The sequence below is a fragment of the Nannobrachium achirus genome (genome assembly GCF_963921795.1).
Source record: "Nannobrachium achirus genome assembly, chromosome: 8".
In the NCBI taxonomy this organism is placed as follows: domain Eukaryota; kingdom Metazoa; phylum Chordata; class Actinopteri; order Myctophiformes; family Myctophidae; genus Nannobrachium; species Nannobrachium achirus.
In genome coordinates, this window is record NC_137817.1 from 52,386,016 (window position 1) to 52,403,312 (window position 17,297).

General features: G+C 42.9%; 1 protein-coding gene across 3 annotated transcripts in view; it reads right to left on the reverse strand.

The window, feature by feature from the left end:
* The window catches only part of ngef (neuronal guanine nucleotide exchange factor), a 75,909-nt gene extending 58,919 nt beyond the window's left edge, over positions 1 to 16,990 (reverse strand). The window contains exons 1-3 of one of the 3 annotated variants that reach the window (XM_080732144.1): positions 16,764 to 16,990; positions 5,408 to 5,489; positions 2,105 to 2,467 (exon numbers count right to left, since the gene is read on the reverse strand). In XM_080732144.1, the coding sequence (XP_080588270.1) occupies positions 2,105 to 2,467; positions 5,408 to 5,489; positions 16,764 to 16,977 (659 nt within the window). In that variant the 5' untranslated portion in view covers positions 16,978 to 16,990. The other 2 variants (XM_080732145.1, XM_080732146.1) reach the window with 2 other exon arrangements.
* Positions 16,991 to 17,297: the final 307 nt, after the last annotated feature.

The window sequence follows — 17,297 nt, forward strand, 5'->3', positions numbered from 1 at the left end:
GGGCATGACATTAATATCAACGCTTTTCAAACATTAAAAAAAGGAAATGGTGCAAATAGCCAATCTGACAGGGGGGAGTTTCCCCAGTAGAACACATTATTCCAACCAGTTCCTTTCCCCTCCATATATATCAAGGAAGGGTGACTTGCCTGCAATCAACATGTCCAACTTTCACCACATCCATTGCTGCGATCAGAAAGTCACTGTGCTGTGTTTGATTGATCCACGTAATTCCACGACCTATATGTTCGGGTCCCTGTTTTATTATCGTCAAATGGGTCTGGTTTGGTTCAGTATACCTCGGGCTGTTTATCATCATAACAGTAAACACAGTGACGAGCGAACCAAGACACACAGCGCAGGCTGAGTTACCTCTTTCAGCTGTGAAAAGCTGGATTTGTGCTTCACCATATGACAGTGCGTGTCGAGCATAGCAGACATACAAGCTCACAGAGCTGTCAGACGTTCAGACACAGCTTGTAGCGCTGATATTTTCAAGGCTCAAGGTTCAAGGTTGTACTTTATTGTTAAATCTTTTTGTACAGGTACATAAGAGTAAAACATATTTTGGTTTACACAAAAAAGATGAAATATGGATTTGCTGCCTGCCTGATATATACTGTACATGTACATAATATATGATTGGGCTGTTGATTGATTGATTGATTGATTGATTGATTGATTGATCAAGCAATGGATAGAATAGATAGAGATAAGTGTATAGATAAATATCATTTGGCAAACATGATACAGTTTTCATACTTTAACAGAAACCTGAACCTCAGATTTGCGTTTTTAGATCTAACTTGTCAGATGACTATGGAAGCGATAACCTGATGATTAACCTCTTGAACCCTAGCGTTCTAATTCTGGGGGTGAATATTCTAAGAAAATAGCCGATGTACAGTAAAACTTCAATCAGATCTGCAATTGTGAGCTTGTAGATCAGCTATTTTCGACAAAGAGATTTTGGTGTAGAGGGAAAAGATGAGGGGACCAAGTATAGATCCCTGTGCGACCGCACGGTCAATGAGGTATTTGCAGTAGGGTTTATAGTAAATGCGTGGTCAAAGATTTGTTTCTGCAATCCTCATTCATTCTTTCTCTAGAGACACCTGTTGCAATTAAATGTCATTAGCTTACAAGAAATGTTCTGTATTATTTCTCCTGTCGTTGGTGCATGAACCATGAGCAAGAATTATTTGCCTCTAGTCATCCTCGATGCATCAAATTATCTTCCAAGCTCAGTTTCCCCCCGGGACTCCACACAGAGTGTGCCATGTGCCAGTAGCCAGCATGCTCCACAAGCAAGCCTGAAGCCCATATGTTCTGTTCTTGGACTACTGACTCCTGCACACATGCACATGGACTATAGTGGCATGTAGCCTATACACTTATACTGGGCCAGAGTATAATTGTCTTATATTCACTCATAACACATTCAGTGTTGATAAAATGCATTCTTTATATTCACTATTCACTATACCCTACTATGCCCTCCAAACAGTGGAATAAACTCCCTGTCGCACTTAGAACTACAGACTCAATCCCTAGCTTCCGCCGTGGACTGAAGACTCTTCAGACTCCACCTAAACCCATAGCACTACTGTAACACACTTCCCTCAATGACCATACATGAAGCTAGATAACATTTTTTTTTTTTTTTTACTGATTAGGTGTGTGGTCTACCTATGTTATTGTTTTTCTAGATTGATATTCATATGCATGTGTTGTATTGTTGTTGATGTACTGACATATTATCTTATCTTGCTTATTATATTGATGTATTACCTGCTTATTATAAATCGCTTTGGATTAAAAGCGTCTGCTAATTGCCTAAATTGTTAAATTGTAATTGTATACAGTATATTAATTTAATTGCCCAGCTCCAGTCATGTCATGTTACCTGTTGAATGTTGATATTTATATAAATCATCCATAATTTATATAAATCAATATTCATGCGTTTAGTCAGTCACACCCACTGGTAGGAGATAGTGATACAAATCTTGGTATGCAAAGAAAGAAAGCCACAGTAAAAAAAGAAAAGATTGTTCCCTATTCCGCGAATTTCCGCCAGTACCCTGACACTCTCTGTCCTCACCTGAGCTTAATGCGGTCGGGGTCGGCCACCTCGGCGCTGGGGCGTCGCGGTGTGCTCCGGCGGTCCGGGTCGGCCGCCACCTCGGCGCTGGGGCGGCGCGAGCCCCGAGCTCCCTCCTGCACGCTGCAGGCTGTGGCCGTGCGCTCGGAGAGGCTCTCCATGTCTCGGTTGGGCATCATATGCGTCCTGTAGACGAGCGCCGCGGCACTGCACCCACCGTTGTTGCTGTCGGAGGAGGAGGCGGGAGGAGATGCGTTTGCATCCCTCCGTCCTCCTCCTCCTCCGTGAGGGAAACGTGGGCTCCCCAGTTTCCCGTTGCTTGGCAACACAGGTCCAGAATGGAGTCGTGGCGAGGCTGGCGGGCTGAATGTGCAGAGAGAGAGAGAGAGAGAGAAACAAAACAAACAAAAAAACAGAAATTCGATTCAGAACAGTTGTCAGCAGGATCTGCTTCTCCTTGTGGGAGTTGTTTTGTCCTGAAGTGCACTGTCGTTGTTGGGTGGAAACCTTGTATGTCCAAAACCGTTTGTTTTGTATTTATCATTTTTTAAATTGATTTAAACTAGTGAAAACAGCCGATCTACCGATCCGCGAGGCGTTGTGTGCTTAAGCTGTTTTCACTACTTTTGTGCGATGGCCTTGTATGGTGAAGCAGGGCTTCAAAAGAATTACAAATTTGAAACCTGGAGATACGAGGTTTCTGCCTGACAACGACGAAATCTAAGAAATTAACTGCCACGATCTGCAGCTTTCATCGCGGGCACAATAGAGCTGCTGTTGTTGGAGTCAGCCGAGGACTCGGTGAAAAGGGACAACGGTCAACCTTCAAACAGAGGCTGAAAGGGCGAGTGTCCTTGATGTGTGCATCAGCCGTACGCCGCAGAATTCCTTTCATACTTGATATACAACCAAAAATTATAGATAAAATTTTGTGCAAGTGTAGCAGAATGACGGCCTCACTCTGCTACACTTGAGGCCATCATTGAGCCTGATGGCCTCAGAAGTATAAGATTTCCTATATATACCTTTGGTTTAGTGCAGAGGTTCTCAAACTTTTTAGGCTGTGATCCCCAAAATAAACATATTTGAACTGGGGACCCCCACCCTGATAAGCACTTGGAATTGTAGTTATTATATTTAGCGTTACTCGGTTCCATAGATAAATATTGTGAAAATAGCCGAACTACAAGCTCACAACGCCTCGAGGCGTTGTGAGCTTGTAGTTCGGCTATTTTCACAACGTTCGCCCCTTTCTTACTTTAATATTTGCCAGTTTGGTATTAAAAAGGTCTTGAAAGTCCTTAAATTGTCACTTTATATATGTGCAGATACCCTGTACACACTTATACTGTATGTTTGATTATTTACCGTTGACATGGGTGAAAAAAAAATGGACATTAAGCTAATCATCTGGGGACCCCACAAAATAATTTGGGGACCCCACTTGGGGTCCTGACCTCAAGTTTGAGAACCACTGGTCTAGTGGTTAAGATGGTAGACTTTCACAAGGGGGACCTGAGTTTGAATTCCGGGTGTTACAGTATGTAGCTGTATGCATGTGTGCATAGGCGATTCTAGCCTCTTCTAGCAGGGGGTGCAAGACTGGGTTCCTCATGCACACATGCTTGCACGCGTGCGAACATTTTCGGATTTTGTACGGTTTATCCTGCTGTTTTAACGGGTTTGTAAGGTTTATTTTTTACCTAATTGTAACACAATATAAACTGTGCTTTTTCTAGAAACCATGAGCATATGTCTATATGATTTATTTACTTATTTTTGCAACAACTTGTGTGTAAAATACATTTAAGAGAGAGGGCTTTAGGAGCAGTTCACCACCAAATTTGCTACCAGAGCTAAATAACAGACACTTTTTTGCACCCATAGACACCCCTTAAAATCGCCTATGCATGTGGTTGCATGCATGTACATTACAGCCATGGCAGTACTGCAAGTAGTGAACGATGTGTTCGTCAACAGTGTGAATTACAATAAATATATAATAATATTATGAATAGTTATTAAAAGATCTGTGCTTTCCGAGATTGGCTCTAGACACACACACACACACACACACACACACACACACACACACACACACACACACACACACACACGCGCACACACGCACGCACACAACACACACACACACACACACACACACACACACACACACACACACACACACACACACACACACACACACACACACACACACACACACAGTACAGTGCCCTCAAAGACGGCTTGCCTTTGGCATGAATTGTGGTGCAAACATTAGCCTAACAAATAGCATGAAGAGTATTTGTTTTAATTAAATACTGTAGCAAGTAACTGTAATTGTGAAGGCTTTGCACAAGTAGTGCGATGCATTTGTACAGCATGGATCTGCAGGAGGCTGGGCGTGTGTGTTTGTCTGGAGTTCATCATCTCACTATCTCGTTCATCTCACTAACGGTGCTCACATTACTTGTACATGCCGCCAGTGGGCAGAGGAAGTACCCACGCACAGAGAAACCAAACCACAACAACCCAAAACAATGAGCCTTTCATGTAACGTGAGTAGATATGTACATAGATACATTGTCACTAGACTAGACGATCATTGTGGTTAGCCAGTGTCACCTGGTGTAGTTTTTAAACATCACATCTCTGATGCCTGCAACTTTCTCATGAAATCTTAAAGCCATTTTCTGTAGAACGAAATGAACAAAAGAAGTCCTATTGAAAATGTAACACAAGTTGGCTAAAGCCCTTTGCACACAGGACAGTTGCGTTTCTTCCGTTTGCTGTATGAATAAAACGCATTGGATTTGGTGTGTAATGCTGTGCGGAATCGGCGCTGCAGATCCCAAAAGGAGTCATAAAAGGAGCGATGAGTTTTTTACCGCATGCGACAAGACGCACAAATCGAACTGGTTTCGATCGATAAAAAAACGCACGGCCGCAGCCACTCGTCGCACGGCTAATTCGGATCCGGTGTGCATGAGGTCATAGAGAATAATTGTTTTTTTTTTAAATATGAAATTGTCCGTTTTATCCGTGCGGATAAACGCGCCTGTGTGCAAAGGGCTTAAGACTTTAAAATCTTAAAAAATGTTGCCCCCCCCCCCTGCATTTGAGGCCCAATCCTGCAGGCATTCACCTATATTGTTGAATACCCCGCCTCCCAGAGCATCCCAGAGTCCATCGACAAAACGCTGTGCGTGCGTGCGTGCGTGCGTGCGTGTGTGTGTGTGTGTGTGTGTGTACATTGGGTGTATGTGTGTTTGTCCACTGGCAGCAGGGTTGGGTTTGGCTTACCATCTTGCCCGAGGTGACGGCAGTGTTTTCTGGGGTACAGCAGCTCCCAGGGACGACCCCCCTGTTTTGCTAGTGGGGGAGTCTGAGAGAGAGAGAGAGAGAGAGAGAGAGAGAGAGAGAGAGAGAGAGAGAGGGATTAGTGCACTGTACAAGGAACGAGGGGCCACTGCAAGCCGCAAAGCACAAGGAAATGAAAAGTGTAGTAGTAAGTAGTCCTCCGGTAGTCTATAATTGTCTCTCCTCTCTCTGTAGAACAGTGTTTCCCAAACACTCTGTGTCGGGAACCAATTTTTGGCCCATGTTATGGGGTCGCGACTCTCGTGAGTAAATATCCCTTTTTTTACTGTTTTCTACAATTAAAAGATTTTCAAGAGAATTTCATACATTAAAAATGTCTAAGAAATTCAATACATTTAAAAAAAAAAAAGAACTTTTAAGAAGTAGGGAAAATAGCCAATCTTCAAGCTCACAACGTGTTGCATTGCAATATTTTGAGGTGCCGGGGAGACTTTCTCTTTTGGGTCTAGAGCTAAAACACTTGGGAACCACTGCTGTAGTCCAAATAGAACCCACACATACTGCATGATGTTTGTACAGATACACTGGCATTTACGCACGCATGCACAAACACACGCACAAACGCACGCACGCACGCACATACATACACGTATGCATGCACGCACACACTCACACACACACACACACACACGCACGCACGCACACGCACACACACATTACAGACAGAGCCTTCTTTGAGCACAGAGGGGTTAGATTAGATTGGCAGGTAGTAATGACTTTTAGAGGAATGTGCCGCCGAGGGGTGAGCCCTGCTGCCCTCCTCATCATCCTGGGACGGGCAGCTTGTGTTCCCCGTAGATCAGTGGTTCTCAACCTTTTCAGGCCGCGACCCTCAAAATAATCATATTTCAACTGGGGACCCCCCCAGGCCCCCACCCTGACAATCTCTTGTAGGAGTTGGTATTACATTAGTTTGACTCCATCTGTTCCATTGTGAAAATAGCAGATCACAACGCCTCGCAACTCACAATTTCGGCCTCTAATATTTGACAATTTGGCCAATGTTTGACCAGAGGTACTAAAAAGGTCTTAAAAGTCCTTAATTTGTCACTTTAGAAATGTGCAGATGCCATGTGTATACACTTATATACTGTATGTTGGTCCGTTTACTGTTGAGTGAGAAAACAATGTTAACATTAAGCTAAACAACTGGGGGTCCCGACCCACAGGTTTAGAACCACTGCTGTAGATCATTGGTTCCAAACCTTCTCTGGATCAGGACCCACTTGAAAATATTGAAAGGCCCAACCATCTGACCGCTTAACAGCCCCAAATGGCTGCCGTGTTAAAGGGATATTTCATGTTGGGTCATTTTATCGTCTACTCAGGCTTTTGGGTGCAGCATTTCAGATATTTGATAAGGGGGACACGCCCCCTTCCTATTGTAATCCCATTGTAACTTCAAACTCGGAATTACAGTAGGAGGACAGTATCAGTCACCAGAACCAAGGACAGGTGTTTTCGATGAATCTATCATGGTTAAAATGGAGTTTGAAGTTACAATGGGTTTGTATATAGGGGCCATGTCGGATAAAATGAATTTCAAATATCTAAATACTGAATCAAGCAACTTAAAAACTGTCCCGGGTGTTCCCAAAAGTCTGAGTAAACAATAAAATTACCAAAAGTGGAAAAATCGATGAGGATGCCCTTTAAGTGTGATGGTTAATGTATGTATTTTGTGGTCGGTGATGATGCTATACATACTGCAGCATGGTGAAAGATTAATAACAGGAAGGGGAAGCACGCATGACCATATAAGCCTTACAGATCAAGACACTGAACAAAGCAATTCTTCAACCACAGCCATACCCGAGAACTTTTTTCGATGCGTATAAGGGCGCCGGCTACACAGAGCTGCATATTTCTGAAGCTAGCCATTTTTTATGCGTTTGGGGCTTGCAGCCACACAAAGCTGGATATTTTGGCTGCAAACCTGGATATTTTTGAAACCGGATAAATAAGTGGAGAGATTGAAAAATATCCGATTCACTGGATCCGTGTAGACAGGGAACCCGGATATCTCTGAAGACTTTACTGTGTGTGTGCTTGTTAGACCTAGATATCTCTGTCGTGTGGACCTAGATATGTTTCTATGTGGATATCTGAAAAACCAGGATATATGAAATATCCAGCTCCGTGTAGCCTATGCCTAAAAAATAGGACTATGCATCCATCCACACAGTGGCTGACAAAAGAACATCTTTACATTGTGCTTGCCGTTTCCGTTTGGTGCTCAACCTCCTCCATCAAGGCATATGTTTCGAGTGATGTAAGGCGTCAGTACTTCCTGGATTGGGTTGGTAAACCAGTACAATTCATTTTAAGAGCAGAAAAAACAAAGCCTTTAAGTAGGGCATTCTTAAAGAACAGGATTAAGACTTCTTGAGGCTTATATTTCTTTTCTTTCTTTTTTCTTAGTAGTAGTACTTTTGACTCATTACACTTCATTTTCTAGAACGGCAAAAAGTACTTTATGTCAGAATGTGCCACATTGCGAAATACATTTTGAAATATCTTTGATTAAATAGAAAATATACTTTCTAATTTTGAGTATACTTTGACTCAAGTGCAACTTTCGCTTGTAGTTGAGTGTGACATTATGACCATGAGTATCTACAGATCCTTCTCGAAAAATTAGAATAGTGTGTCAGTACAATTTCTTGAAATGTTCATATATTTCTTGAAACTTTCATATATTCTAGATACATTGGACATTCAGTGAATTATTCCAACCATTTTTTTGTTAACATTTTGAATTGTTATGGCATACAGCTCATGAATATCAAAAGTCCATATTTCAAAATATTACAATATTACACGAGACCTCTCAAAACAAGGATTTATAATGGAGAAATGTCAACCTTCTGAAGTCAGAGTTGCTTCAAGTCCAGTGGGAAGTTTCTAAAGTCAGTTATGATTTGGGGTGCTAGGGCATCTGCAATGCTTTTTCATGCAATATTCGAATTTTTCGAGAAGGATCTACTTAAGTATTGGTGTTTGTTGAGTACTCTGTCCACTACTGTGTGTGACTGTGTGTGTATATTGTCAGGTGCCTATAGCTAAGGCAAACACTCTCACTGCCCTGAGCACACGTTTCCTCTGAGGTCGAGCATTAGACAGCTGTGTAATGACACACATGTCCATCAGCACAGACTGTCACTTTCTGCTGACTGTAGACCCAAGGCACAGGGTGTTCTGTGACCCTTGAAGAAAAAGATCTATGTGTCTTCAGTTGTGCGAGTGACGTTTCTTTTTTTTCTTTTTTTCTAGCCAGGGCGATTGTTTAGAAACCAGACTTTGTACTTACAGACTGTCTAAAAGGGTGGCGTGTAAACGACTCATTGCGTTGACGCCGTTAATAAGATGTTATGCAACCCTCGCTTGGACAAAAGAGGCCTATTTAATGTTGAGGCTAGTCCGCATGTCCGCACATTCTTGCAGCCCTAATTGCTGTCCCACTTCCACCAGAAGATTATATTTGGCAAATTGGAGCATCTATACAAAAACCTAACTACTGTAATTACCAAATGGAAGTATAGTTTCTTTGTTCCAATATTGCAAGCACAATTTAGCTTTCATAGAGCTTTGATTTATCTTTGCTGTGATGTAACATCAATTATACAACAGGTAGTCGGGCTCTCAATGGAAAACAGGCTCTCCAAACGTGCATATAACGAGCACTACTGCACTGTCTCTCATCAAAAATCAGCTGCGTTGGTCACGAAAGACAGCAAGCGCTCCTCTCTCCCCACACTATGCTAGGCGGCTAGGCTAGCGGTTTTCATGTTACGTTCAGGGACAAAGTAGCTAAATGTGGCATTAAAAAATTACAAATTCCTATCGAATATCTTAATTACAATGAAATGAAGTTGACGTGTTTTTTTTTAAGGGCAACAGTTGTATAATCGCAATATTACACTCGAGGGTCTGCATTGGAACTTAAGCCCTACCTACGGAACTCGCCTGTCGGCTCGTTCCTGCGGTAAGGCTGTCGTGCCGGATAACCGTGTTATATGCACACCCTCTCATGTAATATTGCTTAAATATTGACAAGATATCTTGAACAGTTGCTCTGTTGAATAAAAATGTATACTCCAAAGTAGTCATCAAGCTGAGTTTCATCACACTGTGGAAAAGTCTCACTAATCAGCACTCAAACGAACACAAAGTGGACTTCGCCAATCATGTATAACATTACAAAATCCGACACAACTTTTAAGAAATATATTTGAACTAGAAAAGGCCCATTTGAAAAATTTAGGGCAGAGGTTCTAGATTGGCATCCAGGGAATGTGTGTGCTCACTTTGGCAGCGACCGGGCCAACGGCGACTGAGATTAGGTGCACACAAACTGCGAGGACACACGGACGGACGCACGCACGCACGCACGGACGGACGGACACACGGACGGACGAAGGGGAAAACATACTCTCCCCCATGCCTTCGGCTGGTGGAGACAATTAGGGAAAAGATCCAGTGGGCCAGCAACAGAATCGTGGCATTTGTTATTGCACAAATAAGACACTGCAATAGCACATCCATCTATACTATAATTTTGCGAATGTCTGTCTGAGTGAGTGAGTGTCTGTCACAGCGTTTCTCCTCAGTGGCTGGAGCAATTGATCTGAAATCGCATCACCATAAGCATATGAAGACACCTAACATAACTGTGAAGCCCGTTTGTCACTTTCACAAATCGTATGCTGTATATTAGCATTTTTATGGTGTATCTACTATCTATTCTGCATCTAGCTTGAGGCTCATCTATTCTGCATCTAGCATGAGGCAACATGTTTAACCAGCTCTCTGTGTGTGTGTGTGTGTGTGTGTGTGTGTGTGTGTGTGTGTGTGTGTGTGTGTGTGTGTGTGTGTGTGTGTGTGTGCGCGTGTGTGCGCGTGCGTGCGTGCGTGCGTGCGTGCGTGCGTGCGTGCGTGCGTGCGTGCGTGCGTGCGGGCGGGCGGGCTGGGGGACGGTTGTCTGGCCCTGTTACAGATTTTGTCCAAAAATCATGCAGATCGGTACACAGTATCTCTGTAGCCATTAAACAAAACGGGTATTTCTTACAAGCACCAGTTAAAGTTACTTTCCATCTAGGGATGAGGCCGAATATTCGGCACCGAAAATTTTCGGCCGAAAATGGCTAAAAATGCATTTTCGGTTTTCGGCTGGATAGCTTTTAAAACCGAATAGTTGAGCACCGAATAGTGTGAAGGACAGGGGTCTAGTTGGGGTCCTCAATAGGCGGACCGCAGTCCATGTCCGGACCGCGTCCCGCGGCACATTTCTGAGAAATCTCCGCACAGTTGTATCTGACGATCGGACTGACTGTGTGTGATGTGTGTTTGTGTGTGTGTGTGTGTGTGCGTGGGTGTGTATGTGCTCATTCGCTCAAACACATACACAGGCTCACAAGACACACCCCTACGCCAATTTGCAAGCCCACAAAGCGTCGCGGGTGCAACGTGCTGTGGGCTTGTAGATCAAAGGTTTTCCTTCCCTCCGAGCTCCGACGCAGTCTGCTCTCCATGCTGCTCCCTCCTCCCCTCCCCTCTTCACAGTCACACACTCATGCCGCTCGCTGCCTTAAAAAAGTTGCTAAAACCTCTTGGAAACCATTGCTCCCACTGGATTAATAACTTAGAGATCTTCTACCTTTGGCTGTTCAATTGGAGAGGACAACAGCAACACATTAATATCCACGATGTAAGGCTCCAACTGCTTGCAGACGAGAAATGGTCGCGAAACTCGCGATGCGTGATGATGCGTCTTTAACAATGTGATGTGTCGTCGCATATTATTGCCAGCTATCCTAGGCTGTTAGGTTAATAACTATGACTCGTTGACCCTGATTTGACTGGTCATTTGACATAGTCAAACAGCACAGTCTGGCTTGTGCAGTACGTGTGTCAACTAACTGAATGTCAAGTAATCCTCTCCCCCTCACGCTAAGTTCCACTTTATTTTCCATTCTGAACGACAAGCCTAATATTGCATTTATGCTCTTTAGTTTCCAATAATTAAACTATAAGCCAGTGTTTTATTGCTACACAATAAATGTAAATAATGTAGCCTACTCTACATGCATAAATAATTATCCATTCATTCATCCATCCATCTTCAACCGCTTATCCAGCATCGGGTAGCAGGGGTAACAGTTCCAACTGAGATTTCCAAAGTTCCAAATAATAATAATAATAATTGCACTATTTTGACTTTGTTTTATGCTAACATTGCAAAGAGAAAATATTTTATTTTGTTATGTGTGCATTCAAAAGTGAGAAATAAATGTTTTATGGAACCATATGGTGATTATTATTTAAGTTAGGTTTTGCCATAATCAGGTAGCTTTACAACAAAGGTACAGCAATGGTACAAACATTTATTATACAAAATAAATTATATACATGTATTATTCGGCTATTCGGTATTCGGTATTCGGCGGAATGTTTCCAGTATTCGGTATTCGGTTTCGGCCAAGAATTTTGTATTCGGCACATCCCTATTTCCATCCCTCATATACTGTGTGCACAGTGCACATCCCATAACCCACACACTGCACATCATTTCGGAGCTCATATCTTTGAACGGGTAAGGGCTAGTTATAGTAAACAGACTAAAACTAAGCAGTGCTAAAAGTCTGACTTTGAGGCTGTTTTCGCCATGCAGTGTAACTCAATTGGGTGCAGTGGTGTAAAGTAACTAAGTACATTTACTTAATTAATGTACTTAAGTACACTTTTGAGCTGTTTCTACTTTACTTGAGTGTTTCCAATTTCCAATACTTTTACTTCTACTCCACTACATCTCGGATCCAAATATTGTAATTTTACCCCACTACATTTATTTGAAAACTTTAGTTACTAGTTACTTTGCAGATATAATCTATCTATAAATGCGAGAAGTCTCTGCGTGTCTGTAATCCGCGTATCTCGAGAACCGTTCGTCCCACCGGCTTCAGATTCGGCACGCGCGTTCCCCGCCGCGGCACGGAGTGCAGTGCCGGGTCTCGACCCGACCCGACGCGCGGTTTTCCCGAACCGGCGCGAAACGTTCGGAATCTCCTTATGCGGGGTTGATTGTTGACATCAGGCTGTTCCGGAGGAAATCGGCGAAAGCTCTGACTCATTGTGACATCACTTCATAAAAGGCTCTGACATCACGTACGCCACATGAGTCAACAAAAAATCTCTGTGAGTGTGTATGTATGTATGTAATCCGCGTATATCGAGAACCGTTCGTCCCACGGGCACGCGCGTTCTCCATATATGGGCATAAAATGAATGCCCCCATATATGGGCATACAATGGATTGCAGACAGACAGATACAGATATCTCCATATATGGACATAAATGGACAGAGGCAAACAGATGGTCAAAGATCTCCATATATGGGCATAAAATGGACGCAGACAGACAGATACAGATATCTCCATATATGGGCATAAATGGACACAGGCAAACAGATGTTCAAAACGGGTCCTATGACAACAGGTATAATGAGGTTTGCATTAAAGGGGGAACCGGCACTGTGTCTGCAACACAGTTGGAGGCACAGACAGATACTCCATATATGGGCATAAAATGGACGCAGATAAACAGGTATAATGAGGTTTGCATTAAAGGGGGAACCGGCACTGTGTCTGCAACACAGTTGGAGGCACAGACAGATACTCCATATATGGGCATAAAATGGACGCAGATAGACAGATATCTCCATATATGGGCATAAAATGGACCCAGAACTATAACTGCAGTGATCTCCATATATGGACATAAAATGGACGCCGACAGACAGACAGACAGATACAGATATCTCCATATATGGGCATAAATGGACACAGGCAGACAGATGGTCAAATCGGGTCCTATGAAAACAGGTATAATGGGGTTTGCATTAAAGGGCGGGGCATTCATTCCCTATTTACATTGTTCCGAGTTGGCCAGGTCGCCGACTAGACGCTGGGCCGCCCGCTTCTAGTATTATAAAACATACATTAACCACTTTAGCCCTATTTTATACCTAGGGCTATTTGAAAATAGCAGATCTACAAGCTACAAGTTGTGAGCTTGTAGATCTGCTATTTTCAAACATGTTGTACTTTTACTTTTGGTACTTTAAGCACATTTTCTTGCCAACACTTTGGTACTTTTACCCAAGTACGTTTTTATTACGCACTTTTACTTGTAACTGAGGGTTTCTTTATTGGCGGTATTGGTACTTTTACTTAAGTAAAGAATGTGAGTACTTTTTCCACCACTGATTGGGAGACTATATTTGTTTGTAGTTAGAGAGCCCGCCTGGACAGCCAGAAGCCCTGGTTGTCGCAGGTTCGATTCTAGGCCGGGCCAACGATTTGTGGCGATGTGTGTCTCTGAGCAAGACTCTTGTCTTAACCCCTAATTGCACCCCTAATCCATTATATCTCAGAGGCAAATATTGTACTTTTTACCCCAGTACAATTATTTAACAACTTGCTTTACTTTATCCACTGCTGCATGAATATGGCTGCCTCTTGATCGGACACCCTCAGGCAGCCATGCCTCTCTTGTCTGTAAAACAGTGTGATGGTCTAAGAATAATGAATCACCTGCTGCATTGTGGCGCGTGGTGATCTGTCACAGACACAGGCAAGCTACGCCCTCAGATCTGACAGGGCTCGGATCCAAAAGGGCTCAGATCTCAACGAGAAAGTCAAACATCAATGTTTGCGCAATATAGCTTTTGGAACCCGCCATGAGATAAGCGTTTTTTTATCATCATGAAAAGTCATAATTTATCTTGAATCCGTCTTGGGCGCTCTTGTGTCATTCTCCGTCTGGAACTCTCTCCCCCAGAAAACGAACACACATAGAGTATAGCTGTCTCTCTTTTTCCGTTCACATGTCAATATGATTAAATTGTAAAATACAACTTTATAATAGCTCTGCGGGTTTTATGATTGCATTTCTTAATACTTTCCTGTTTAACAAGGGTGGCTGGTGTACAGTATGTCGGCTTAGTCAAATAAAAAGCATGACTCTGATCACGCCCAAAAAGGCCTATCCCAGAGCCTGAACAAAGTCTAACATGTAACACTTTTATTGCATACTTCACTTGGCCATAATAAATATGCCACATTCCTTTCAACAAACCTGTCTAATATAAACATACAGTATGTGGAATGCATTTTTGATGCAAGATATAACAACCACTCAGCAACAGGACCTGGCAGGTGAATAAGCACTCCAGACAATAATACTGCTATTATTCTCTGGCATAGTAACCTCTGGGTGTATAATATTGTTGTGAAAGGCTATAATAATGCAAACTAACTGCCTAATCAGAAAGTCACAGTTTAAGAATTAATAAAATAGTAGGATCACAAAAGTGATCAACTTATTTCATTGTCCAGTAGCTTTAACTTCAGGCTACTGGGCGAAACCGCTAGGTCAAGGGTTGATGCCTCTCTATGCGACACCAAAGAACTTCAAACAATAGAACTCGTTTCACAGGTTTCATTCCCTTGGATGTTTTATAGTAGCACCAAAGGACCGCCAAGCCTGCCAGCCTATGTGTTCTTTTCGGAACAATAGCCTGCCAAGCCCCTCAATGGCGCACTAATAGAACAGCCACAATTATGCGAGACAAGGCGATGGAAGGAAAGAGGCCAGAGGTCGTTTGTTGGCGTCCCCGCACCATCAATAGGAGCCATAGAGACTCTATTTCCCTCCCCAGCAGATACAGATCTACACCAGTCCAAAGATAGGTCCATTATAGCCCCAAGATGTTTACCATACAATAATGTTTAAGCGCAAACAAGAGAAAACCAGTTACAATCTGCTTCAGGGTTGTGGAGCTTAGAGAGGCTAGAGAAACAATTTAAGCAACAGGTGACTGATGTAATTCTGAGCTAAAATGGAGCCTTGCAGTATGTTTACCTCCGACAAGTAGGTTACCCTCCATTCAGCAGGTTGTTTTCGCCCGGTGTGTCTCTCTGTCTGTCTGTCTATTTGTGAACAAGACTTAGAACGTGAATCTAGAATCAATAAGGGTTTATTTGTCACTTACTTATACGGGTAGAAGCCGCGAAATGTTGGTGAGACATGTTCTTCGGCGACTGCTCTACCCTTATCAGTACTTGCGTAGGTAGGTGCCGATAAAAGTGCACCATAAATTCCTTAGTGTGCAGTTGTTCACTCTTTGCAGTTACCCTTATGGTTCCACTTCTACCATACTTTCATGTTTACACTCTTCAGAGTTAAACTAACATTGAGGATTGTACTATTGTACTACTTTGTATTAGCTAGAGTAGAACATTTTAAAGGTTCTACTACTTGATCATCAAATTATGGCCCTGTCCTTACATTTTAATAAATAATGTGTGATTTTAGACAACTCTAACTCCAAAGGTTAAATGGGTAAAAACAAAGTCACAGGTTTGAGTACCATAAAAGTCCACTGCATTTCTTTTTTAAACAGAAATTCCATTTGACTATTTATCATTTGACATTTTTCTTTGGCCAGTTGGACAGACAACACATTTGAGAAGCTTCTTGCTGTTAGTGACGCAAATGAGCAAGAGACTGTGTTTTGAAGTCCACAGTGAAAAGCCACTGAAAGCAATAACATATCTTTATACTGTATCAAGTAGTTATTTTGTGACAATTTTAATATTTGTATGTAATGCCAGTTAAATTGTAACAATTATTTTTGCAGTACTGTATTATGTAATGTATGTGCATAGCTTTTGAAAATGTAGTTGCTTACTGTTCGAACTATTACAAACACTGTATACAGTGTAGGCCTATGCATAACAATTATGTTTACAGTATATCGCATGTATTCATTTTCAAAGACAAGTCACGTAAATGTTATATCTACTGAAAAGGTCCACATATCCATTCCATGTGGTTTAGAAATCACATGACTAAAGAAATGGTTTGGTTTAGTTTAGTTTAGTTTAGTTTAGTTTAGTTTAGTTTAGTTTAGTTTAGTTTAGAGTTGGGGTAGCAGTGGCTCAGGGGTAGAGAAACCGCCATTAGAACACAGAGGCTTCCCGAAGGGTTCCCAGTTCGATCCCGGGCTCCCCCAGAGTTAGTGTCGAAGAGTCCTTGAGCAAGACTCTGAACCCCTAGTTGCTCCCGGTGAACAGGTTGGTGCCTTGCATGGTTTCCTCTGCCATGTGTGTGTGAATGGGTGAGTGTAATGCACAATCTCTGTAAAAGGCCTTGGATAAAGGTGCTCTACAAACACACCATTTACCCTTTTTAGTTTAGTTTAGTTTAGTGTCTTACTCTCTGAGTGTTCAGATGATGAAGCCACCCTCTTCTTCCTCATGGAGCGGTAGAAGCGCGAGTTCCTGCGGTTGGAGTCCCTGCTGAAGCCGTTCTTGGGGTCGTCCTCGTCCTCCTCCTCGTAGCTGGGGGGCACCACGGCCGCCGGGCGCTTCTCGGGGGGCTCCTGAGACTTCTGCCCCCACTTGCGACTGAACAGGGCTGTCATTGCCATGGTAACGGGCAGCTTTAGGTCCCGTCCCGTCCCGTCCCGTCCCGTCCTGTCCCCCCCCACCCCCACCCTCCCCTCTTTAGATGAGAGGAAGAGAGAGTACCCCTTAGCTGTCCCACTGAGGGAACGTGGGGATGAAAGAGTCCATCAAATGTTATCCGGAATCCAAGAGAAAATCCATCCCTGTCAACAACAAGTCCTGGTAATAATCATTCCCAAGCGTATAGGTTAATAGCTAAACCTCAGAACCTCTCACACAACCCACATGCGCACACACACACACAGGACACACTCAACAGTAGCCTATACCTAACAAACCAAGT